Source organism: Danio rerio, chromosome 16 (genome assembly GCF_049306965.1).
Source record: "Danio rerio strain Tuebingen ecotype United States chromosome 16, GRCz12tu, whole genome shotgun sequence".
Classification (NCBI taxonomy): Eukaryota; Metazoa; Chordata; class Actinopteri; order Cypriniformes; family Danionidae; genus Danio; species Danio rerio.
The window spans coordinates 47,550,509-47,575,158 of NC_133191.1; the positions used below are offsets into that span (position 1 = coordinate 47,550,509).

The 24,650-nt window shown below is 34.4% G+C and overlaps 2 protein-coding genes across 4 annotated transcripts in view; one reads left to right on the forward strand and one right to left on the reverse strand.

Annotated features, from left to right (window-relative positions):
• Window positions 1-3,239, forward strand: part of rundc3b (RUN domain containing 3b) — a 40,335-nt gene extending 37,096 nt beyond the window's left edge. Inside the window, 1 exon segment of the mRNA NM_001007416.1 lies at window positions 2,753-3,239. Coding sequence (NP_001007417.1) covers window positions 2,753-2,898 — 146 coding nt within the window. The 3' untranslated portion in view covers window positions 2,899-3,239.
• Window positions 3,240-11,395: 8,156 nt separating this feature from the next.
• Window positions 11,396-24,424, reverse strand: slc25a40 (solute carrier family 25 member 40). 3 transcript variants are annotated; one of them, XR_012391405.1, is made up of 11 exons: window positions 24,166-24,391; window positions 23,965-24,072; window positions 22,002-22,061; window positions 21,583-21,689; window positions 21,448-21,515; window positions 21,249-21,373; window positions 20,974-21,147; window positions 18,246-18,582; window positions 17,264-17,545; window positions 15,392-15,472; window positions 11,396-12,154 (listed from the first exon to the last, which is right to left on the reverse strand). XR_012391405.1 is itself a non-coding variant. In XM_005158270.6 (11 exons), exons 2-11 carry the CDS (start codon window positions 24,062-24,064, stop codon window positions 12,000-12,002), a joined length of 1,062 nt encoding a protein of 353 aa, XP_005158327.1. In that variant the 5' UTR covers window positions 24,065-24,072; window positions 24,385-24,424; the 3' UTR covers window positions 11,396-11,999. The 3 variants fall into 3 exon arrangements, 2 of the variants coding, with proteins under 2 accessions (XP_005158327.1, NP_001002360.1); XM_005158270.6 differs by having other exon boundaries at window positions 17,264-17,345; window positions 18,473-18,582; window positions 24,385-24,424; NM_001002360.1 differs by having other exon boundaries at window positions 11,401-12,154; window positions 17,264-17,345; window positions 18,473-18,582; window positions 24,166-24,400.
• Between the last annotated feature and the right edge of the window lie 226 nt (window positions 24,425-24,650).

Below are 24,650 nucleotides of genomic sequence, written 5' to 3' on the forward strand. Positions count from 1 at the left end.
TTATTGAATCCACTGTAGATGGTCCTGCGCTCAGGATGGTGCGTCCAGCAGCACTATACACCCTTTCACAAATGCTGCTGCTGGCCTGGATGCATAGTACTGATCTGGCTAATTTTGCAAGTTTTGGGTGGGATTGTTTTTTCATCTCCCACCAGCCAAGAACATCCATGTCATTTTCCATGACAGCGGTTTCAATGTAGCTGGTGACCTCGTCATTTCCCCTGTCAGCTTGCTGTACATTTTCCCACTCTGCAAAATTTACTCGGTTTGACTTCTCCTTCGCACGGATGGGTTTTAATGTTGTAACAAATGATTGTTCATTAACCACACAAGCCGGAGCGCAAGAATGAGCCTGGCCCAACCCTATCTAAAATGATAGAAATTAAGTCTGAACCTGTTGGGTTCCTTCAGGTTTGGGCAAACATCTTCAGCTCTTACGCCTGAACCATTATAGTATTGGTGTTGTTACATTAATAATTACCTCCAGAATTGTCAAGAGCATCTGCACTCCGTGTCTCACGCCTTCAAACGCCACCACTCGCTTACTGCGTTTCGGCATTGTCTGCGGAGGCACAAGTCATTTATTAAATAAAGATTCATGCAGCTTTTCCTACAGCCGCAAGCTCCGGTTTTATTTTATTTTTATTTTTTATTTTGCACTAGCTAATCAGCAAGTGACGATTTTGTTCTCTTTGACTCATTGGGTGCTGCTTTATTTGCATGTCTTTAATGCAATATTGCAGTTTTGTGCATACATTTAATTCACATGTTTGTATTAGAACCTACAGTGTGCCTGTAAACAGAAACTTGCGACAATTACCCCGCCTCTGAGTTCTTCTGATTGGTCCACTGGTTTGGAACTGACAGTGATGAGCAGCACTGTGTCTAAAATAGGGTTGGGCGATATACGAAATTTTCAGATCGCCATATCGTCCCCCTGTGAGATCGCGATACACGATACTATCACATGGGGGCGCAGCAGTGTTACGTATAATACTTTTATTAATATATTTAACCATATCTAAACATATTTTTTAACCTTTTGGCTGTTTTTTAAAACTTATTTAATAACGTACTGTATTTGCATTACCTTTGATATGGATAATAATTCAAATCAATGCAAATCTGCAAATATGAACTCTTACAGCTAAATAGGTGCTGATACCAAAATGATATCAAACAAGACTCAATGCAACAGTGCGATGGGATAGGATTTGATGATGACTTCGGGTTCATGCCGTTATCCTCGGCCCACGGGTCTGCCGCAAAATGGATATAATACACATGGATGAAAGCAAATGAAATGATATTTATCTAGGCACGGAAGAAACAAGGATGCGTTACGGTCCTTTCAGACGGGAGGCGGATAGAGGACTTGCACCCGCACATGATGTTTCTATGCGGTGAAGTTTTCCAATGCTTTGTTTAGTAAGCACGGTGCGGCTTCAGGTCTAATCAATCACAAAATTAATCATGAACAGTGTCACATTTGTATTTGCTAAGATCTAAAGGTGCTTTCACACCTGTGAATCGATTCAGTTGTTCCGAAACAGAGATTACAAATGTTACATTGTTGCTCTTTGCTCTTGGAGCGGTTCGCTTTCACACTGCAAAGTTTCCAATCGGACCAAAAGAGATAAAACAAGTCACGTGCGAGTGAACTCTCCTCACATTGGTCAGAGTGTCAGGGTTTATTTTGCTGAGTCCCGCTCAGCTGTCAGGAGAGGTGGTGGTTTGGGGGTGATTGACAAGGTGCGCGAGCGCGCGACGTGTCTGAGGAGAGATGCGGTGGGGAGGGGTGAGAAGGGTGCGTGACGATGCCTATTTGAGGACCGGGAGGGAGACGCGAGATCATCACTCGTTTGCGGGCATCCGGAGACTCGCGAAACTTCCCGCCCTACTCATAATTCTCTCTTCATATAGCCGTAAGCCTATTACATATCCATAAAACACTGTGATATAACCGCGCTCGGATCGGATCGCTTTCTCACTGCAATCGAACCGCTCCAGGGTTCGTTTCAATCGAGCCGAGACCACCTCATTCAAGCGATCTTGGAGCAATTACTTTGACGCGGAATAGAGCGCGATTGCCCTCTTCACATATGCCAATCGAACCGCGCTAACTGGGCAAACGAGACACGTTCCGAAACAAAAGTGTAGGTGTGAAAGCACCCTAACACAATGTTGCTCTTAGCATATGTGTTCACTGTTTTCTGATAAGAGTTTTATTATAGACATGGCTGCGGCGAGTCGGCAATAGCCTATTGTTCTAATATTAAATAGCCTATTTGACCTGCGACTTACTGTAGGCTAGTTTAAATAAATAAATAAATAATATTTTAATAGTCTATATAAATAAATATAGGCCTAACATATTTTTAAATGAAATAAATAGGGTATTTTCTAAAAAATGCGCATGTCCGTGTTTATCATTGTATCGAATTAAACACAAATAAGACAAGTATGTATATTCTGTGTATTTGAAGGAGCTATCAATGCATGCACTGAAAAAAAATAGGCTAAAAACCACCTTAAAACTTAAATAGGCTATTAATAACATATATAAAATATAAACTGCCCTTCAGTAAACTGTGTGAACTGCCCCTGCTTTTGTGGTCTGGTGTTACAAATTCCCTGCAAATGTTCCTCAGATGTTGTGTCTGCTGCAATGCTTTGTGTCCCTGTAATGGCATCAGGCTTGTGAAATGATATTAGCATTGTCTCCTCACTCTCCTACCCTGTGTTTCCGCAGGGAAAGAGGACACCCCATCTCTGAGGGGTTTGTGTGGATCTTTGACCTCAATGGCGAGTTACAAATCTCTGGCCAGTCTGAAGTCCAGCGAGTATCTGGCCAGTCCAACAACAGACATGACCAGCCCTGGACTGACCCCGTCCTGAGCACCAAGACTCAAGTATGGACATTTTACACACGCGCATAAACACACGGATGGAGAAACAAAAAGCTAGAGATGAGGCTGGTTTTACTTTCGTTTCAAGTGCAATTTCTTTCTCCTATGTGAATATTTGGTTGTGGAGGTCTAGAGCTACTGTTTGTGATTATTAAGTTATAATGAATGATGATGAACGACAATCTTGACTCAGGAGTGTTTGTGGGGAATTTGCCCAGCTCGAATGACTTGCTGTTTTTTTTTTTTTTTTTTTTTTTTTTTTGCAAAGGCCATAGATTTCTTGCTCCTGTATGTGAAATTTGTCCTGTGTGGAATTACAGATTTGAACCCCGTTAATCACTGACTGTCCTTTAGTGCCCTCAATGTGTCCTGGAAAATGATTCCTTCATTTTGTTTTGTTTATTGTTTTGGCTTGGCCCATTTAGTTTAGTTTATTTTTTTATTATTTTGATTTGGTTCATTTTGTTCTGTTAAATTTTTTTTTATTTGTTTTGTTTCATTTTGTTCCGAATTTGGTGCCTTTTTGTTCATTTTGTTCTGATTTGTTTAGTTAAGTTTATTGTTTTGGTTTTGTCCGTATTTTTTATTTTATTGTTTTGGTTTGGTTTGTTTTTGTTTAGTTTTGTTTTATTTTTTATTGTTTTGTATTGTTCCGTTTTGTTTAGTTTTGTTACATTTAGTTTATTGTTTTGGTTTGGTCCTTTTTATTTTGTTTTGTTCTGTTTTTTGTTTTAGTTTTGTCCGATTTTGTTTAGTTTAGTTTTGTTCCGTTTTATTTATTTATTTATTTTTGTTTTGTTTCATTTAGTTTTGGTTTTTTGTTTTGGTTTGGTCCGTTTTGTTCTGTTAATTGTTTTGATTTGTTACGTTTTAGTTTAGTTTTATTCTGTTTTTATTGTTTGTTTGTTTTTTGTTCTATTTTGTTCTGAATGGTTTTGTTCCATTTTATTTAGTTTTGTTACATTTAAGTTTATTGTTTTGGTTTGTTCCATTTTGTTTCATTTTGTTCTGTTCCGATTAGTTTTGTTCTGTTTTATTTTTTATTGTTTTGTTCCGTTTTGTTTTAATTTGTTCTGAATTGTTTTGTTACCTTTAGTTTATTGTTTTGGTTTGGTCCGTTTTGTTCTTTTTCATTCTTAAAATGTTTTTTTTTCTTTGTTCCAATTTGTTTTGTTCTGTTTAGTTTTTTTTTTTTATTTTGGTTTGATTTGGGACCCATCACCACACATTTTGGCGCCCTTAAAAAATACACTTTGATTCCGGCTAAACTTTACCCCTGTTTTTTAAAATGTTTTTTTATTTTATTTTTGTTTTTATATTTAGTTTAATTTTCGTTTATTTTAAGATTTGTGAGGACTTTTTATATTTTAATCCTTATATTAATTTCATAATTCATACTGATTGTTGTGTCTTATTTTGTCCCCTTAAAATAACATTTCAACCTCTGCTAAATCATGATTGGTCTTAAATGCCCTTTGTTCTGGAAAATGATGATTTATAAACATTCAAACACATAGCATATCACAAACTAAACTGTCACAGATATATACGAAGTTTATACGAATTTTTAATCCACATTTCATTATAAATTATATCAATTATAGTGAATAATGTAATCACTTAAAAAACTAGAATCACCATGGCATCTAAAACCGTTAACTATTTTCTTTACACACACTGCAAAACACTAACTATCATTGGCTGTGATATTTCAGTGAGGGGGAAATATTTAGGACATGACCCCTTTTTAATTTATTAGGAATCATTTGGATTGTGAGATTGAAAAAACGGAGCCCTATCAATATGAATTGGTCTAATTGTGTCAAAGAAGCGTGTTCAACAACAAATATTGCTTTGTTTTCTTGCCTTTACTCTGAATGTTAATATATTTTTTCAGTCTTTGAGATTCACTCTGTTCTCTTACATATTCATGAGTTTTGTGATTAACATTCTCATCTAGCACTCAACATCACATTTTTCTCATCATCACTCATAGATAGTCGCTGTTGTGCAATGGTGCCATCTATTGTCAGGCATTTGTAAAATAATTAAGAATAATGTGGACGATAAATAATATGCTCTATTAGATTTGGGGTAAAGAAATGTATTTATAACCAAAAATAAAGGATTTTTATAGATGTGGTTTATCCAGAAGTGACAAAATTGCTGTTGATTGACTCACTGTACAGACCATCAAAGTTCTTTTTCTTCAATACAACATTAGAGATTTTTAGCTGTGGTCATAAAATGCAAGGTACCAGGCAAAAGACCATTTGCAGATTCTGTGGATTAAATTTGGTAAATAAGTTTTTTTTTTTTTTTTGCACAGAGTAAAGGTTTCTCTTTATAATACATTCAGGTATTATCAGGAGCAACTGGTCTTAATTTTATTTTGCCTGTTTGTTTTTATGTCTCTCAATATATCCATTGACTTGCATTTTGAGTCACAAAGGGCCACAGTTTCAGCAAAACTCTTCTTGAATGCTTTACTGAAGAAAAAGTTTACCAACATATTTGCTGACCTGAGTAAATCTGCAGTAAATTGTCATTTTTGTGTGAACAGAAATTGCCGGTATTGATTTATTTATTTTTTTTTTAAAGACGACACAAATAATCCAGCCAAAAATTCCTTCTTATTTTAGTGTACAGTGAATGCTGTGATTATTCTACCTCTAGAGCGAATCAAACTTGTTTGTTTGTTTGTTTGTTTGTTTGTTTGTTTGTTTGTATGTTGCAAAATTTAACTTTATAATGAAGAGGACTTTAGGCCAGTGATGTTCATTGAGATGAACATAAATATTATGTATTGACTTGTAAAGCCACTGTATAAATGTCTGTTCATCTGCTACAGCAATATAATGTCTTTCAATTAGCTCTTTTTTTTAAATACATCCCCACTCCCCCTCAAAAAGTTTTTGTTCTGTTTAATGTAAAAGAAAACATTTAACCACTAATATCCATAGTAGGAAAAACAAAATACTATAGAAGTCAATGGTTACCAATTTTCAACATTCTTTAAAATATCTTCTTTTATATTCAAACCATATTAGGAAAAACAAAATATTAAAGATGTCAATGGTTACCCAATGGTTACTGGTTTCCAACATTCTTCAAAATATCTTCATTTGTATTCATATCATAGTAAAAAAAACAAAATACCATAGAAGTCAATTGTTACCAATTTTAAACATTCTTTAAAATATATTTTTTATATACAAACCATATTAGGAAAAACAAAATATTAAAGATGTCAATGGTTACCCAATGGTTTCCAACATTCTTCAAAATATCTTCTTTTACACTAAAACCATAGTAGGAAAAACTAAATACTAAATATATCAATGGTTACCGGTTTCCAACATTCTATCTTTTACTGTCATAAACATAGTAGGAAAAACAAAATAGAAATAAAAATAAAACAAAAAATATAGATGTTTGCCCAATGGTTTCCAACATTTTTCAAAATATCTTCTTTCATATTCATACCGTGGTAGGAAAAAAATACTATAAAAGTCAATGGTTACCAGTTTACAACATTCCTTAAAATATCTTCTCTTATATTTATACCATAGTAGAAAAAAAAAAAAAATACTTTAGCAGCCAATAGTTACCAATTTCCAACATTCCTCAAAATATCTTTTATGTTCATATCATAGAAAGGAAAAAAATACTATGGAAGTCAATGGTTACCAGTTTCCAGCATTCCTCAAAATATTTTGTCTTATATTCATACCATAGTAGAAAAAAACAAAATACTATAAAAGTCAATTGTTACCGGTTTCCAATGTTCTTCAAAATATCTTCTCTTATATTCATACCATAGTAGGAAAGAAATGCTATGGACTTCAATGGTTACCAATTTCCAACATTCTTCAAGATATCTTTTATATTCATACCATAGAAGAAAAAAATACCATGGAAGTCAATGGTTACCAACTTCCAACATTCTTTAAAATATCTTCTTATGTTCTTACCATAGTAGGGAAAACAAAATACTGTAGATGGCAATAGTTACCAATTTGCAACATTCTTCAAAATATCTTCTTTTACATTCAACTGAACAAAACTATGAAATTGTTTAGAACACGTCAAGTATGAATAAATGAAGACAGAATTGTAACTTTTGGCAGCATCTCTTTATTCAGATGCTCAATCAGCTTATGATAATTAATGTATTTGATGGTTTGTTTTTAATTAATTGGCTGCTCTATAATCTGAAGCAACCTATTTGTTTATTAAATTCATTATTAATTGGTAAAGTTGTGTTAAACAGTCAAAGAATCACTTCTAATACTTTGATCATCAATTGCTTATTAAGAGGCATGCTTAGCCACCAGTTGTATATGAAATTGACGGAACGTATTAAGCTCATTAGCATCGGCACACTACAGAAATCTTAGGGAAACACGTATGCAGAATTCCCTTCATTTGCACTCATTTCAAATAGACTTTTTGGCTCGTATTTTGCCTTGCTGAACATCCATAATCTTAGTGGTAAAGAATGTCTTGTCCGCCTGTTCGTGACTTCATTTCTGTGCCATCTGTGACATGTGAACAGCATGTTTTACATTGTTCAACGCCAGTTTTTCTGTGTCAGGTTTTTTCACAGCCCTATTATTTTATAATGTGCAATTAAAATTACTGAATGTGCAGTGGAATGACCGAAATGCATTGCAGTACCTGAGGCACAGTCACACCAAGGACGAGAACTAAAAAAAATCCATATAAATTATAGCAGATGAATAGGTCACACTAACAGCACATATTAAAGGTAAACCCTCACTGTCCTTTAGTGCCCTCACTGTGTCCTGGAAAACGATTCCCTTGAATTTTTTGTTTTGTTTATTGTTTTGGTTTGGTCCGTTTTGTTTAGTTTAGTTTTTTATTTTTTGTTTTGTTTTGGTCGGCTTTGTTTAGTTTATTGTTTTGGTTTCGTCTATATTTTTTTAGTTCTGTTTTGTTATTTATTGTTTTGTTTTGGTCTGTTCTGGTTTTTTTTTTTTTTTTGTTCTGTTTAGTTTAAATTTGTTCTGTTTAGTTTATTGTTTTGGTTTGGTCGGCTTTGTTCTTATTTTTTATTGTTTAGTTTTGTTCCATTTAGTTTTGCTGTTTATTGTTTTGGTTTCATTCATATTTTTAATATCTGTTATTTTTTAATGTTTTGTTTTGGTTCATTTTGTTTCGATTTGTTTTTTATTTCTTTGTTTCATGTTGTTCCAAATTGTTTTGTTCCGTTTAGTTTAGATTTGTTACGTTTAGTTTATTGTTTTGGTTTGGTCTGTTTTATTGTTTTGTTTAGTTCTGTTTTATTTTTTATTTTTGTTTTGTCTAATTTTGTTCTGAATTTGGTCAGTTTAGTTTATTGTATTGGTTTCATCTGTATTTTGTAATTCCGTTTTATTTATTGTTTTGTTTTGGTCCGTTTTGTTCTGTTTTATTTGTTATTGTTTTGTTTTGCTTAGTTTTTTTTATGTTGTTTCGTTTCGTTTAGATTTGTTACGTTTAGTTTATTGTTTTGGTTTGGTCGGATTTGTTCTTATTTTTTATTGTTTAGTTTTGTTCCATTTTGTTTAGTTTAGTTTATTGTTTTGGTTTCATTCATATTTTTTTATATATGTTTTTTTTATTGTTGTGTTTTGGTCCATTTTGTTCCGATTTGTTTTTTTATTCCTTTGTTTAATTTAGATCCAAATTGTTTTGTTCTGTTTAGTTTAGAATTGTTACATTTTAGTTTATTGTTTTGCTTTGGTCTGTTTTGTTCTGTTTTATTGTTTTGTTTTGTTTAGTTCTGTTTTATTTTTTATTGTTTAATTTAGTTTAGTTTTGTTTCCTTTTGTATCATTTTGTTCTGTTTAGTTTTGTTCCGTTTTGTTTATTGTTTTGGTTTGGTCTGTTTCCACATAATAAAGGTAATTTATGTCAAGACTTTTTTTTGCTCAGCTGATAAACAACATCTGCAGGGCACGTTTAATAAACAGAATGAAACCATTGGAATAACTCTTGGAATGCTTTTATTCCCAGCAAATGAATAAGACAATTGTCAGCCAATCAGAATCCTTCCTGCTATAATTAGCTCACTAATTTAAATGCAGCCAATCAATCCGTCCTGCTTTAAAGAGCTCAAACATTTACATGCACAACAAACAGGACATTTGGACAACAATATGTTCTTGGTTTTTGGTGTGAATGGATCTCTATGCTTTGATTTCAAGTAAAGTGCGAATCTATTTAAAACACTACAGAAATGTCGCCTTTTTTACAGACATTTGTGAATGTATTTCTCTATCGTTTCCTTGATGTTCTGTTGGACAGTGACAGGAATTAAAGGTATGAGGATAATTAGGGCGCACTGAGATGAATATCATATATTCATTATAATTTAGCCTCAATATGTTTTAAGAGTTCACCTAATGTTATCATGTATGATCATGTTTTGTTTTTTCAATAAATTAAAATGTTAATAAAAGCTTGGCTGAATGACTCCGTTTTGTCTGGAATACTTTGCGAAATAAATAATTATGATGTTACTAACACTGGGCCAGCAACAGGCAAAAATTATTTAGCAAACAGGGCAATTCTAAAATGGTGCCGATAAGAGTGGAAATGTCTGCGGATGATTTGCCAACAATATGCAATTTAAAGAACAGAGACATAATATATCATTAACATGTGGAGTAACGTAAGAAGCACAGCACAAATTAGCATAGTGGCAAATATGCAGAGCTATTCCTCATAACGTGCGGGCTTATGGTTAGGGAGTTGGATTTAAAGAGCCCCTTTTATACATCAAAAAGGGTCATATTTTGGCCTCAACAACAGTCTGATATGATGCAGTGGTGTTGCTTTTTTAAATATATGCTCATATTTGCTATATTTGCATGAGCACATCAAGTTCAGCTGGAGAAAGAAATGCTGATCTCATTTTTAAGATGTTGCCATGGTCACTCGTAATATTTGAGCTCCATTGATAATGTTTTTTATAGTCATTGTGTGCGCACTTAACTATGAGTATGTCTACTTAAAGTTGATTGACCTAACTCAGATGAGTTTTCGGTTTCAGAACAGCTGAAGAGTTTTTAATCTCTCGGTAAATCAACTCAAGAGTTCAAGTTTAAACTCCAAGTTGGTTGAACCTCCTTACTGAAACAGACCCCTGGAGTCATAATAAATCTTATTTCTTATAGTTTATTACTTGCAGTTTTTAATAAAAAAAAATGAATAAATAAATTTAAGGTCAGTGTTATTAGCCTCCTTAACAAATAATTAGTGTATATTTTTTGATTGTCTACACAACAAACCAGTTATACAATCACTTGACTAATTATTCTAACTTCCTTAGTTAACATAACCCAGTTAAGTGTTTTAATTACACTTTAATGTGAATACAACTATCTTGCAAAAAGACAAAGAAGTAGTTAGAAATTAGTTAAACTATTATGTATAAAAACGTGTTGTAAATAAATCATGTGTTGAAGATTTGTGATGTCACGACTGAAAACAAAAATGAATGAAGGCAAAACTAAACGAGCTGAATATTACTTTGACATGAGCGTGACTGAAAACTAAATTGATCAATATTACATCTATTTTCCAGCATTGCCGACAAGTAAATTCAAGGCTGCATTTCTTAACGTAAAACTAACGTAATAATAGCCTGTACATAGCCAAGGACTTAATTTATTAAAAGTTTTAAAATTGCATTTTTATTCCTAAACGCACTTTTATTGTGACACAAAAATAGATTTACAGATTTACAGGGGCCAGAAGACACCTCCCCATTCATGTTGTCCCAACACAAATTAATCAAGTTGGTAACACTTTAAAATAAGGTTCATTAGTTAATGCGTTTACTAACATGAACTAATCATGAACTACACTTGTACAGCATTTATTAATCATTATTGAACATTTACTAATACAAACTTTACTAATTTACATTTTTAATTTAATTTAATTATTTTTAATTTAATTTTTAATTGTTAATTTAATTAACATTTACTAATCCAAACTCATGCTTGTTAACATTAGTTAATGCACCGTGAGTTAACATGAACTCACAATGAACAACTGTATTTTCTTTAACTGTTAACTAACATGAACAAATACTGTAGTAGATGTATTGTTCATTGTTTGTTCATGTTAGTAAATGCATTAAGTAACATTAGCTAATGAACCTTATTGTAAAGTGTGACCAGTTAACTTAATACTTTTAGCATATTTATGCGGATTGAACATAAAAAGATTAAGTTGTCCCAATGAAATCTCAAGAATTTAAGCTTATTAAATAAGCTTATTTTAAATAAGTTTATTGGGCAAGTTTTTTGAGTGTGTTAGTAAATACGTTAACTAACGAAACCTTATTGTGTAGTGTGACCAAGACATTTTTCTGTTCAAATGAATTGTAATTTGAATAATGCCTGTGCATACTAATCTAAAGAAACTGGAGACAATATTGTGCATTTGTCTGAATGAAGAAACTGAGACGATGAGGTTTCAAAAAATTCATTATTGAATCAATTTGAAAAAAACGAACTGAATTACACACCGTGAAATTCTTTAAAAGCGCTGTGGATATTCAGATTAATAGTCAGACACTAATCAGCAATTAAAAAACAGTTGCATACAGAACAATTCAAATAGTCTGATTATTCAACCTGGCCTTCACTCACAACAGCTTCAGTCGTTTTGGCACCATTCACACACACATTGGCATTGGTTTCAACACACACCTACAAAAGGCAGGACTGAAACATTACTAAGACGCTTAAACAACAAATTAAAACACAGAATAAAATAAATCACAGTGAACGCGATGCAAATAATTTGGCATCACCTTAATATCAGTTCATATCATAGGCTTTAAGTTTCTTCAGCTCATTTAAATCAATAAATAAATATCAAAATACAAATATTAAATTGTAATCTGAATGATCTGGGAGGAACGTGCCCCTATTTATAAATTTACAGGAGAAGGTACATTGTTTTATTCACAGCAAATCTATAATCTCTGCTTTTAGATAGGCAGCAACATATAATACATGATGGAAAAAGGATTGTGTAGTAATTTATCGGCATGTTCGTGATCGAGTGTTAGTGCTTTTCTGTGTGAGAAATGATGTGCTGGGACGCAGTTGCTTGACCCTCTTTCTGATGGTTGTATTTGCGGAAAAAAGCTTTCCCAAACTCATATGTGCTGATCATTATAGCACACGCAGGAGCCACTTTAATCAGCCTCGGCATGAAACCTGGAGAACAGAAAACGTGAGCTGTGCTGTTGAGACATCTAGTGGTGGTGCAGTAATATACAACACAAGCACTTTGAATGGTCACATTTATATATGATAGAACAGTGGTTCTCAAACTTTTTTTTATCAAGTAAAATCATCCAAAAATGATCTCGTCCTTCTAATTTTTTTTTCTCAAAACATCATTAGATATTAATTTACCATTATTAAATAAATCATTTAAAGTACCTTTACCACTTCTAAGCCAATGACCCCAAAGTAAGGGCTTTTTTCCAATTTTGAAAAAGTTATTATTCCATATTGAGGAGTAGTATTGAGATAAGTGAGAGATTTGGCACCTCTTATGAGCCATTTTCCAGACTTCCTTAGAACGAAGCAATATTGGGTTGGATTGATCCTTTAAGCTTCCATCTGTAATTTGTGATAAAGCTTCTAATGGTCGAAAGGGGGAGGCGAGTTGCCTTTCTATTAATATCCACACATATTCTTATTGAATTACAACTTGTTTACATTATGGGAGGTTTTTTTTTATAAGTTGTTTACATTTTAAGACTTTTTATTTAAAAAACAAAAACGGTTTTATCTACAAAGTTAGCTTGGCTCTATAAGGTTCTTTCTGTGAGCCAATCAGCATTTTCAATGCACGCACGAGGACCAATCAGGATCAGCTTTCTTTGTCATTTCACCAAACTGATCCACTGACAGCGGGAAAGTCCAGAAAGATAAAAATCACTAGGGATGGCTGACGTGAAACTGACGTTTCGACACAGTGTCGAGATCCCGAAGCGCAAGTGTTTCGAAACACTGTACCGAAGCATGATCCGAAACACCCAGGTCATGTGACTAAAGTGTTTCGAAACACTTGGTCACGTGACAAAAGCGATTCAAAGCATCGATCATTTCAGAGGCGTTTCAAGACCCGGAGAATCTGCATTTCACTGGCATGATCTTTAATAAGTCTCCGTCTTGTATGGGCTAGTGGACCGTGCGTGTGCACTATGGAACTGTATTTCAAATTTTTTTTGGGTTCGAATCTCGACTATTACAAATACTCCAAAATCATGATTTTATGTATTTTAATCATGTTACTGTTTTATGGTGTAGCCTAGATAGGATACAGCTGCGGATACACCATCAATTTAGCATCATTTTTGTAACACTGTAAAACAATAATTCATATTTTTACAGTACTGTGATGGGTTTAGGTTTTGGATAGACGTTAATAAAATACAATGGGAAATTTAATTAATAATATAAATAATTATTGTTAACTTCTGGCCACAACTGTATCTGATCTAGTAACAACCCTGTTATATGAACAAAATACAAATTTATTTACAAATGTTTATTCGTATGTCAGAGCAATGTTGAAACAAAACGATACAATAACAAAGCATTACCAACTGGTAGTAAAGCATTTCAACACACTTGTGACAGTCTGGATTCGAACCCATTATTCCCGCATGATAGTCACGTACTCTAACCGCTCGACTAAACCATTTGATAATTCAAGGCTACAAAGTGGGGTTTGATACCTCAATTTGCTCAACTGTTCTTTGCTGAAGCAGTTTCAGTGTAATACAGATAAAATGACCAGTAGGTGTCACCGTAGAGTGGTGTTTCGAAACGTTTCGAAGCTTCGACACATTTGCTTCGATAGTTTCAGTGTTTCACGAAGCCTCACTTTGCCCACCACTAAAAATCACACAAAAATCAGAGCCGACTAAATAATGAACCACACAAAATTGAGACGTGTGTAAATGTGATGATTTCGAAGCATTTTTTGTCATTGAGATGAAATGTTACATTTTACATTGTTGAAAAAGAAAAAGTGGCACGCACTGCAGAGCCACTTGGGCAGAGCTGAGCTCCAGCAAGGGGGAGCTTGAGCTCCAGCTCCTCCTTCCTTCCTTGCAGTGATGTCACTGGGGGTTGGGGTTAGGGGAGGGTGTACGCATTAAAACAGCTTATAGGAGAAGGAGTTGGAGTTCAAGCTCCCTCTCATTGGAGCCCAAGTAGCTCTTCAGCAAGCAGTGTCTCAAAAGAAACAAATATTAAAAAAGTCTATATTAAACATGAAATATTTGTATTTGTGTATAAATAGTAAGTAAAACATTTTTCAGAGTTTATTAAACTCATTTGCTCATTGTCTGTTTTATCTTAAATTCTTTAAATTTAATATTAAGCCTTAAAGGGAAAATACTTTATTTAATTTATGGGGCATATAATTCAATAAATATCAATATTAAAAAAACTCAATAATTCATATTAAGAATAAAATTTTATAAATAAACATATTAATTACATAAAATTACCATCTGCACAAAATATTTAGCCCAGCCTTGTGTGTTTAATTTGAACAAGAACAAATGTTCATCCTAAAACATGAAATAAATGTTATAGAAAGCAAAAATGTTGCTTTCATAAGCATCAACATATTGTTACAACACCAATTTATATATATTTTTGATTGTATTTCTTGAAAAGTAAAGCTTCAATGAATGATCTGCCAGATAGAACCTTATAATTCCAAGTGGAAAAAGACTTTTAAGAATGAGAAGGTTCTGTCTGCATTTACAGTGGTTTGTTTACTCCAATTTGCAAATGTAAGAGAACTTTGATAATTTACATTTAGAGTACATTAAGGGTCTCTGTCATGTTAAGATATGAAAGAGAACTGTTACTCACATAATGTTTGCTATATGCAATGCAAAAACTTGGAAGCTCAAAATCATTTAGAACGCTAATAGAACCAAGGTGACGATATAGTGGCCTGTTTATCAACACCTGGAAATGTTGCCTGGACCTCATAAATATAGGCTATATGTCATCAATCTCATCATATTCATATATAAAAAATTTTTTGATACTTTTTAAAATATATGTAGCATGTACATATGACATATTTGATTCCTCCATGTACCAGTAGAAGGAAGCCTACGGTACCACTAGTGGCACACGTACCACAGTTTGAGAACCACTGTTATAGACCATTTCAGTGTGGTCATGTCATAGGCCCATGAACGTTTCCTGCTTCTTATTAAACTTCTTCATATCTGTAACAATACGCAATTCAATCATAACCTAATGTTCAAACAGCTATCAGAACATTATTTGTTAATATGTGGACCTTTTTGTATTCTCGTAAGCAATAGAAATAAAAAATGTAAAACAGGAAATATGTCGGTACCATTGTTATTGTTTACATCCCTCAAATTGGTCAATAAATCCATTTACCTGCAAAGAGTCCTGATACTCCATTTTCAGCCACTATCCTTTTCATCACACTGCATGTGCTGGATGAGACTTGCGTGGACACTAAACAGACATTACTGCATATTAATGACTTGTTAATGATTTCATTATGGGTCAAAAACAAAAAGTGGTATTCGAACATCAAAACTAAATTATAATGTAATTTATACAGTTGAAGTCAAAATGATTAGCCCTCATGTGACTTTTGTTTTCTTTTTCAAATATTTCCCAAATCATGTTTAATAGCAAGAGATTTTTCACAGTATTTCCTATAATATTTCTCCTTCTGGAGAAAGTTTTATTTCTTATTTTATATTTAAGCTAGAATAAAAACAGTTGTTTTTTTAAAATAATAACTTTAAGGTCAATCGCTGTGATCATTTCAGAGGCTGTATCCTCTGATAAATGCATTCGAAGTGCAAGATTCATTGCGCACTAATAACGGCAGGATGTTTTTAAAAAAAACTCTCTTAACTCTCTTAAATGTATGAATTAGGTTTTATTTGACTTCGATATCTAAACACACGTTAAAAAACAAAAAGAGTATGACACGTCTAACTAAAGAGTGATTTTATAGACTGTTTACAGTTTTATGTGTACATGTATGGATCAAAGGAAATCTATTTCTAGCTTTCGTAAACCTTGTTTTGCCTTCAGATCGCTTGAAACAAGTTTTAAAATCACTTTGAAAAAAAAAATTACAAATTTCACTACTGTTTATTAACAGCAGACTGGTGATGAGATCTGTCCTCTGTTGGGCTAGATCATCTCATTTCAAAATGCTCAGTTCGGCCTGTGTGGACTTCGAAAAACACATCTTTGAAGTCTGCATCCTTCAGAGGATGCAGCCTCTGAAATGAGACACAGCTAATATTATTAGCCCCTTTAAGCAATATTTTTTTTACGATTGTCAACAGAACAAACCATCGTTATACAATGCGTTGCCTAATTCATTCATTCATTCATTCATTTTCTTGTCGGCTTAGTCCCTTTATTAATCCGGGGTCGCCACAGCGGAATGAACCGCCAACTTATCCAGCAAGTTTTTACGCAGCGGATGCCCTTCCAGACACATAGTCACACACACACTCACATACTACGGACAATTTAGTCTACCCAATTCACCTGTACTGCATGTCTTTAGACTGTGGGGGAAACCGGAGCACCTGGAGGAAACCCACGCGAAGGCAGGGAGAACATGCAAACTCCACACAGAAACGCCAACTGAGCCGAGGTTCGAACCAGCGACCTTCTTGCTGTGAGGCGACAGCACCTACTGCGCCACTGCCTCGCCCGACTTGCCTAATTAACCTTTTTTTAATGTCACTTTAAGCTGAATACTAGCATCTAGCAATGTACTGGATGGGCTAATAATTCTGACGTATTAGCAAGTTTATTTATTTTTTTCTTCTCTCTCTTTTTAGTCTAAGCAAAAAATAATATACTTTTACCATGATTTACAGAAGACCCAATTAAATGTCACTCAGTAGTTTATGATATATAGCCAAAAGGCATATTTATGAGAAAAAATATCTGATGACATTTATGGATAATAGTGCATTTAAATAAACTCATTTTCATTTGAAATGATTATACTTGGCCACAATAGCACACTGTCCATTTGTCATGAAGTTTTTAATCATTTAAAGTACAATAAAATGTAATGGGATCACTTCTTTAATATATACATTTTAGAAGTACAGAATAACCCTAAAACAATGTTACGCTGACACAATTATGTTTTACGCCTATATTTTAGCATTTTATTTTTAGGTTATTTGAAAAATTGGAATAGTTTGTGAAAAAAAAAAACTAAAAAATAAAAAACAATTGAACAATTTTTTCAATACTCACACTTCATGGTCTGCAGTTCACCCATTTCTACTTGTCGTTTTGTTTTAACCACATCAAACGGCAGTGTGATGATCGACGCGATCTGAAACATGAAAAATATATAGCAAATCTGACAAATCAAGACACATTTTCATAGACACACCATGCACATAAGATGTAAACAAACACATACTGTATCCACTGTTTATAAAACAAATTGGGCTCATAAATGGTTAAAGAGTTCCCAGAAATAAAAACTCTACCTACTCACCCTCAATTTTTTAAAACATGTATAAGAAGATTGTTACATTATTGTGCTCGCTTGCTCTCTACCTCTCTCCCGCTTCCACCTATACAGTGGCTCCGATTGGCTACCGCTGCCCAGCTGTTTGCCGTGCCCCCCTTGACGTCATCCAAGGTCTCCAATCCAGCCGCTGCCACCGTGGCATAAAAGTGGTGACAGGACGCTACACTGGAGGCCCTGAATTTCTGTGTTGTGCTGTGTGTCTGTGTTTTTTGATATATGTCTACTGTGTGTTACAATTTGGTATCTGTCCGTTATTTGTTCTCCATTTGTCTACCGTCGATGTCATGCGCATCTGAGGTTGGAGAGTGGGACAGGTAAGAATGTCGTGCGACATACATTGTGCACAAGTAGCTTGAATATCTCTGTATTAGACACACTAGGTAAGGGGCGTGCTCCACCCACTGTACTTTTGGTTTTTCCATCAAAGATCAGCGTAGGTTAGGTAGTGCGTATTAGACGCGAAGATTCTTTTCACTAACTTCTGCATTTTTATTTTGGATAGATAGGGTAGAGATTGGGCCACATAGATTGTTTTTGTTTTATTTATTTTTATTGTTTGGATGCCGCCCGCGTCTCATTTCTCCAACTCTCCCATATCTGGTCAAACGTCTCATGTCATTTGTTATCTGTGAAATTCAATGTCTCTTTGTAAATATTCAAGAATCTTTCTATATACATTTTTTTTCATTTATTCATTTTGAGGAATGTCGGAAACCACAAAGTTATCATACTATGGAAGTCAAAGTCTACTGTATACAGCCTGGTTAATTCCCAACACTCCTCAAAATACCTTTTTTTTGTGTCTTTTTCTTGTATAGGTTTGGAAAAGCTTCAGGGTGAGTGCATGATGGCAGAATGTTAACATTTGGGTGAACTATCCCTTAAAGATGAGATGTGGGTGCAGATGTAGATGTCGGACTCACTGATCCAGACAGAGCTCCAGCTGTGAATGTGATGGCAACAGTCGGTTCGCTACAGCTGTAGCGTTTACAGAGCCACCATTTGCCCTTCTCATAGTTAAACCAGTACATAGCTGAGGACAAACACACAAAGTCAGATAATTGATATTAGGTAATAACAATAAACATGACACATGTATCATATAAAGACGTGCAGGACTCTTTTAAACAGGATTTTCCACTTAAAGCTAAATGTGAAATTCCCTGACTATGACAGATTCAACTGACGTCTAATAAAGGGTAAAAGCTGGCTGCTGCTGTTGTGCTTTGAATAATATTAAAATGGTTATAGCTTGGATATTATTTTGCATGACTTTTATTAGCTACTATGAGAACAGCAATGGATACGAATGAACTTTTTTAAAAATCTGTTTATGTTTTATATTTAGATTTCCTGTCGTCTACTTTTTACACCCAGTTTTTGAAGTGGTCATGTTGAAGCCAATGCTCTTAACATTTCTATTATCCTAGCACGGACAAAAACTAATTCACTGACTTTCAATGTCTGGAATAGACTTGAATAAACCCTGTTAAAATATTGCTCTTCTGTGGTATGGTTAATATTATTATAGTGTTTAAAGTTTTAAAGTTTTTATTTTTGAAAGAAGTCTCTTAAGGAAACCAAAATTTCATTTAAGTAAAAATTCAGCTAAAAAAAAAAACGAAAAAAAAAAAAAAAAAACGAAAATTGTGAAATATTTTTACATTTCAAATATGATAAAACCCTGATTTAAACAACAGAATTTATTTAGAAAATAAATCCTATTATAAATATTGTATTATTGTTATATATATTATATAATACATTTAGTGCTGGGCAAAAATGAATCACATCCTGAATAAAAGATTGTTTTGACAATGTATGCGTGTGTGCTGTGCATATTTATGTATGTAAAAAAAATGCATGCATGCACGCATAGATTTGAGAAAATGTTTGTTTTGATATATGTAACATACATGTATATGATGCAAATTATAGTGTGCTCAGGAAAATCTTTCTTTTAAATTACTATTTTTTGGAGCTTATCTAACAAAATAACTTATGATAACACCCAAAAACTAGAACACCCAAATTTATGTTGTTATGGATAAAATATTTTAATATATATATTAAAAAATATATATTTTAAAATATATTTTTAATATGGGGTATATACAATTATGCTGACCACTGTATATCAGTGTACATATCTAAAGTATGTAACAAAATAGTTTTGTATACTTTTGTTTATATCACATATAAATCATAAATAATTGTAACGCACACACATACAGTGTTCATTCATTCATTTTCTTATTGGCTTAGTCCCTTTATTAATTCGGGGTTGCCACAGCGGAATGAACCGCCAACTTATCCAGCAAGTTTTTACGCAGCGGATGCCCTTCCAGCCGCAACCCATCTCTGGGAAACACATACAGTGTATTATGTCAAAACATATTTGTTTTTTTGGATGTGATTAATTGCCATTAATCTTTGCCCAGCACTAATTGTATAACTTTCTTCACTCATGTACATTTATTTGGAATGCCAGAAGACAATGCTACCAAACCATTACTTGCATTATGGCAATTAGCTGAAGTGCCTTTGTTCTTCAATTATGCACACTGTCAGTAGATCATCTTCAGAAATTTCCTCTATCATCAGTGCTTTTTGTGGATTGAAGTTAAATCTGCGTTTTAGCAAATCTAGCATGTAGTATCTTGTGCTTTAAAGGAGCAAGTGAATAGCTGTTTCCATCCAAAGATGCCAATTAAATTTATGCGCAAAACTGGGATATCGCATAAAACATTTACGAATAAAGCAAATATGCAAAAGAAAAATGTAATTTGCTGTGGCTAAGGGAATGGGCAAAACAACATTTCAGATGTTTAACGACTTTGGGATGAGACGTTTAACCGAGATTCCAACTGTGAGGTCGTAAAAAAAATCTTTCGAAGGATGTCCTTTGAAAAAGAGTATGGGTTTGCCCACTGGCCTCTGTCCATCATGGCCTCCTAACCATCCCCATATCATAATTGGCTTCATCACTCTGTCTCCTCTCCACCAATCAGCTGGTGTGGGATGTGCTGTCTGGTGCAACATGGCTGCTATCGCGTCATCCAGGTGGATGCTGCACACAGGTGGTGGATGAGGAGACTCCCCACATTGTGTAAAGCGCTTTGAGTGTCTAGAAAAGCGCTATATAAATGTAACAAATTATTTATTATTAACATCAACACCATCCCATCACACCGATTTTGTTATCACGTGATCACTTACAGATTTCTAACAAAACCACTTGCACGTACTGTAATTTATTCGGCAAATGTATTTTCATCGTAGTTCATGCACGTTTTTTTTCTTATCAAGTAAAAGTTTGGTTTACTTCAATCGCATTTTCAAAACTCTCTTGGTGTTTTTATCAAGCATTTTCTATGTAATATTCCATGAATAGGTGGATGCAAACATAGCTTATGTGCTTCACCTGAGAATGGGACGTCCCGTAGCAGCGTGGGTCCCCAGCCCCTCCACAGAGACCTCAAACCCTCGTTTTTCAGTGCTGACCGGATGACAGCACTCATCTCTCTGTACGACTGTTTCTCAGACTGCATCTTGGTGCGGATGAGCTCCAGGGGGCTGATTACTGTGGCCGAGCCCACTGACACAAAACTCATGTCATGTTATTCAGAAGTTTGATACAGAAGTTCAGCACGTGGAGAAAAAAAGGTAAGCATTTAATCAGTCGTGTTAAAACAATACCTCTTGCAATAGCGCCAGCAAAGAGCGGTGCCAGATCCGATCGGTCGCCCATCTTTAGCTTGAGAAGAGCAAACAGCTGATCGTAACATGTGAAATAAATCACAGTCGCAGGCACTGCCATTATTCTGCAAAGAAAACCAACGTTTCATTATTTGGGTCCATTTAATGTCTGGTTTCAGAAATTTATTTAGACACTCACAGCGTTGGAGGAAGGCCGCTCCATAGTGACCTGATTCCTTCCATACGTATGATCTTAAGAAAGGCGTCCTGGGACAGAATAAAAGAATTAAAAACAAGCGCAGCTGGATTTACATTTCTATATAGTTCATCTTACCAATGTGCCGCTGAAATGTCCGGGTGCTTTGTACCAGACCTTTGTATTGCCATTCTCGCAGACGCATATATGATCCATCAGTCCGTTACAGTAAACAAAACATTTTCCTGACAAAATATGAGTGAGGTTTTCAGCCAAATCAACTCTTTAAAGGGATAGTTCACCCAAAAATTCAGCTGTTCACTCTTTACCCAGCCTCACAACAGAAGACACACAGGTTTTATGCTTAAAACCTGTAACTATTGACTTCCATAGTCGAAAAAACAACTACTGTGGAAGTCAGTGGTTCCAGCTTTCTTTAAATTGTCCCTTTTTGTGTGTGTTTTACAGAAGAAAAGAAACTCATAAATGTCTGAAACAAGAATTTTTGGGTGATCTGTGCTTTTACTTTATTTGAAAGGACAGCAGCTCAAGCTTACCCTTGGGGAAAGGATTCTTTTGGGCCTGCAGTCGGATTTTTACCACATCCAGAGGTGTTACTGTCAATGTACAAAAAAAAAACATAAGTATTACTGAAATAGTGTTAGATTTTATAGTAAAATAGATAGGTAGGATGCTTATAGTTGAATGGTAAATGAATCAAGGGTTAAGGTAAAATATTTTTTAAGTTGTTCAAGAAGGCTACTATTTAATAAATCAACAATTACATACAATTACATAAGAAATTACATAAGAACAATTACATAAGAACAGTATTGTTATAAAAAATATAGACACAAAACAAATCAGCGAGGCAGTGGCGCAGTAGGTAGTGCTGTCGCCTCACAGCAAGAAGGTCGTTGGGACGCTGGTTCGAACCTCGGCTCAGTTGGTGTTTCTGTGTGGAGTTTGCATGTTCTCCCTGCCTTCGCGTGGGTTTCCTCCGGGTGCTCCGGTTTCCCCCACAGTCCAAAGACATGCGGTACAGGTGAATTGGGTAGGCTAAATTGTCCATAGTGTATGAGTGTGTCTGTAAATGTTTCCCAGAGATGGGTTGCGGCTGGATAAGTTGGCGGTTCATTCTGCTGTGGCGACCCCGGATTAATAAAGGGACTAAGCCGACAAGAAAATGAATGAATGAATAAACAAAACAAATCTATACTAAACTCAGGCGATTCATTCCACTGTGGCGACCCCTGATAAAAAAGTGACTAAGCCGAAGGAAAATTAATGAATGAATCAATTCATTTCAAAATGACTTATTTCCTCAAATAGTTTTCTCAAATAATTCATGTCAATATGTTTTAAAATGGGGCAAAGCAGAGGCGCAGTAGGTAGTGCTGTCACCTCACAGCGAGAAGGTCGCTGGTTTGAGTCTCGGCTCAGTTGGTGTTTCAGTGTGGTGTTTGCATGTTCTCTCTGCATTCGCGTGGGTTTCCTCCGGGTGCTCCGGTTTCCCCCACAGTCCAAAGACATGCGGTACAGGTGAATTGGGTTGGCTAAATTGTCCGTAGTGTATGAGTGTGTGTGTGAATGTGTGTCTGGATGTTTCCCAGAGAAACAAAAACTTGCTGGATGAGTTGGCAGTTCATTCCGCTGTGGCGACCCCAGATTAATAAAGGGACTAAGCCGACAAGAAAATGAATGAATGAATTAATGTTTTAAAATGTATTTTACTTCTTTTATTCAATCTTGAATTTTCACAACCATAACTCCAGTTGCAGTGTCACATGATCTTAAAAAAAAAAAAAACGTTTATTCATCAAGGACACAGTAAATTGATCAAATGTGATTAAAGTTTGAGACATTTCTAAATGAAACAAAAGATTTTGTTTTTAAATAAAAATGTTTTTACTATTCACTAGAGAGTCCTGAAATGTAAAATCCATCATGGTTTCCACAAAAATATAAAGACTAGTAATAATAACAATTATTAATGATTGAGCACCAATAATAATTTATCTTAACAAAGCAGCAAATCAGCATCTTAGAATAATTTCCTAAGAATAATTTCACATAGCCATTCTTGAAAATCCAGCATTGAATCAGAGAAATAAATCACATTATCAAATACAGTATAATAGAAAAAAAGTTATCTAAATTTGAAATAATATTTCACGATAGTACTGTTCACCAAATAAATGCAGTCATGCTAAGTTTTTAATTTTAAAACATTAACCAATCCAAATGTTCTCAAATGTTTGACTAGTACTATATATAAATGCATAATTTTGGTATCTATTTAGTAACAACGTGTTAAAGTACAATATTGTGTATGGTACAGTATTTTATGCTACATTTAAAAGAAAAACGCACAATGTAAATGATGAATGTATCTACATTTACTGACTCTAACAAAATACGGTAATAAAATAGCATACAACTCAGCTTTTTTTTAAAAAAAAACATAAAAGGTATACATCTATATATTTATCCATACATAACAAATGTGCAGTCTCTTACCCAAGAGTGATGTAATAATTGCCCCGGAGCAGGACGCCATCATCTGCTGGAAGGGTGTAATGTCCCCCGGGGGACCTGGAGAACTTTCCTGACAGCTCATCTCAAAGCCTGCGATCGAGAGGGAAAAAAACAGATGAATCTGCATTCACAAACTTCATTAACCTCAGTCTTCAATGAGTGACAGCCAAAACTAAACCTTGCCTTGATCATGTATAATCAGCCCTTATTGCATTGACAGTTTCCAGTGTATCATTACAACTGACAACTGCTGAGATTTAAAAAATGATGTAAATAGCATACGCTATGTAACCCCGAAAGAAAAAAAGCAATGTCATCAATGCTATCCAAAAAAAAATTACGAATTCACGTGAATCGTCATGACTTTCACGCTTATTCACCAGTGTGCGCCATTGCGCTTACCAAATATGCCATGTGTTTATCCAACTGTGTGTTTCGCACTGGCAGATTCGTTACTTCCGGATATTTAAATTTTGCCGTTGAACTAAACAGACGTTCGTCGACATGAAAGCGCATCGAAGTTATAGTTTGCATATTTCATAGTAGTTTTAAAATAAACATTCTACATAAAATTCAGAGTATTTATACAAGTGTAGTTAACGGTAAACATTAACATTTTGAGGTGAAGTTTTTTTAAAAACGTCAAAACATATTCGTCGAATCTCTCT

Excerpts from the sequence above, each read along its gene's own strand:
- slc25a40 (XM_005158270.6), bottom strand. The coding sequence starts at position 24,064 with ATGAGCTGTCAGGAAAGTTCTCCAGGTCCCCCGGGGGACATTACACCC. Across the intron at positions 21,690-22,001 it reads AAAGAATCCTTTCCCCAAGG|GAAAATGTTTTGTTTACTGT; the intron begins GTAAGCTTGAGC and ends ATATTTTGTCAG. Across the intron at positions 15,473-17,263 it reads TGAACTGCAGACCATGAAGT|TGTCCACGCAAGTCTCATCC; the intron begins GTGAGTATTGAA and ends ATGTCTGTTTAG.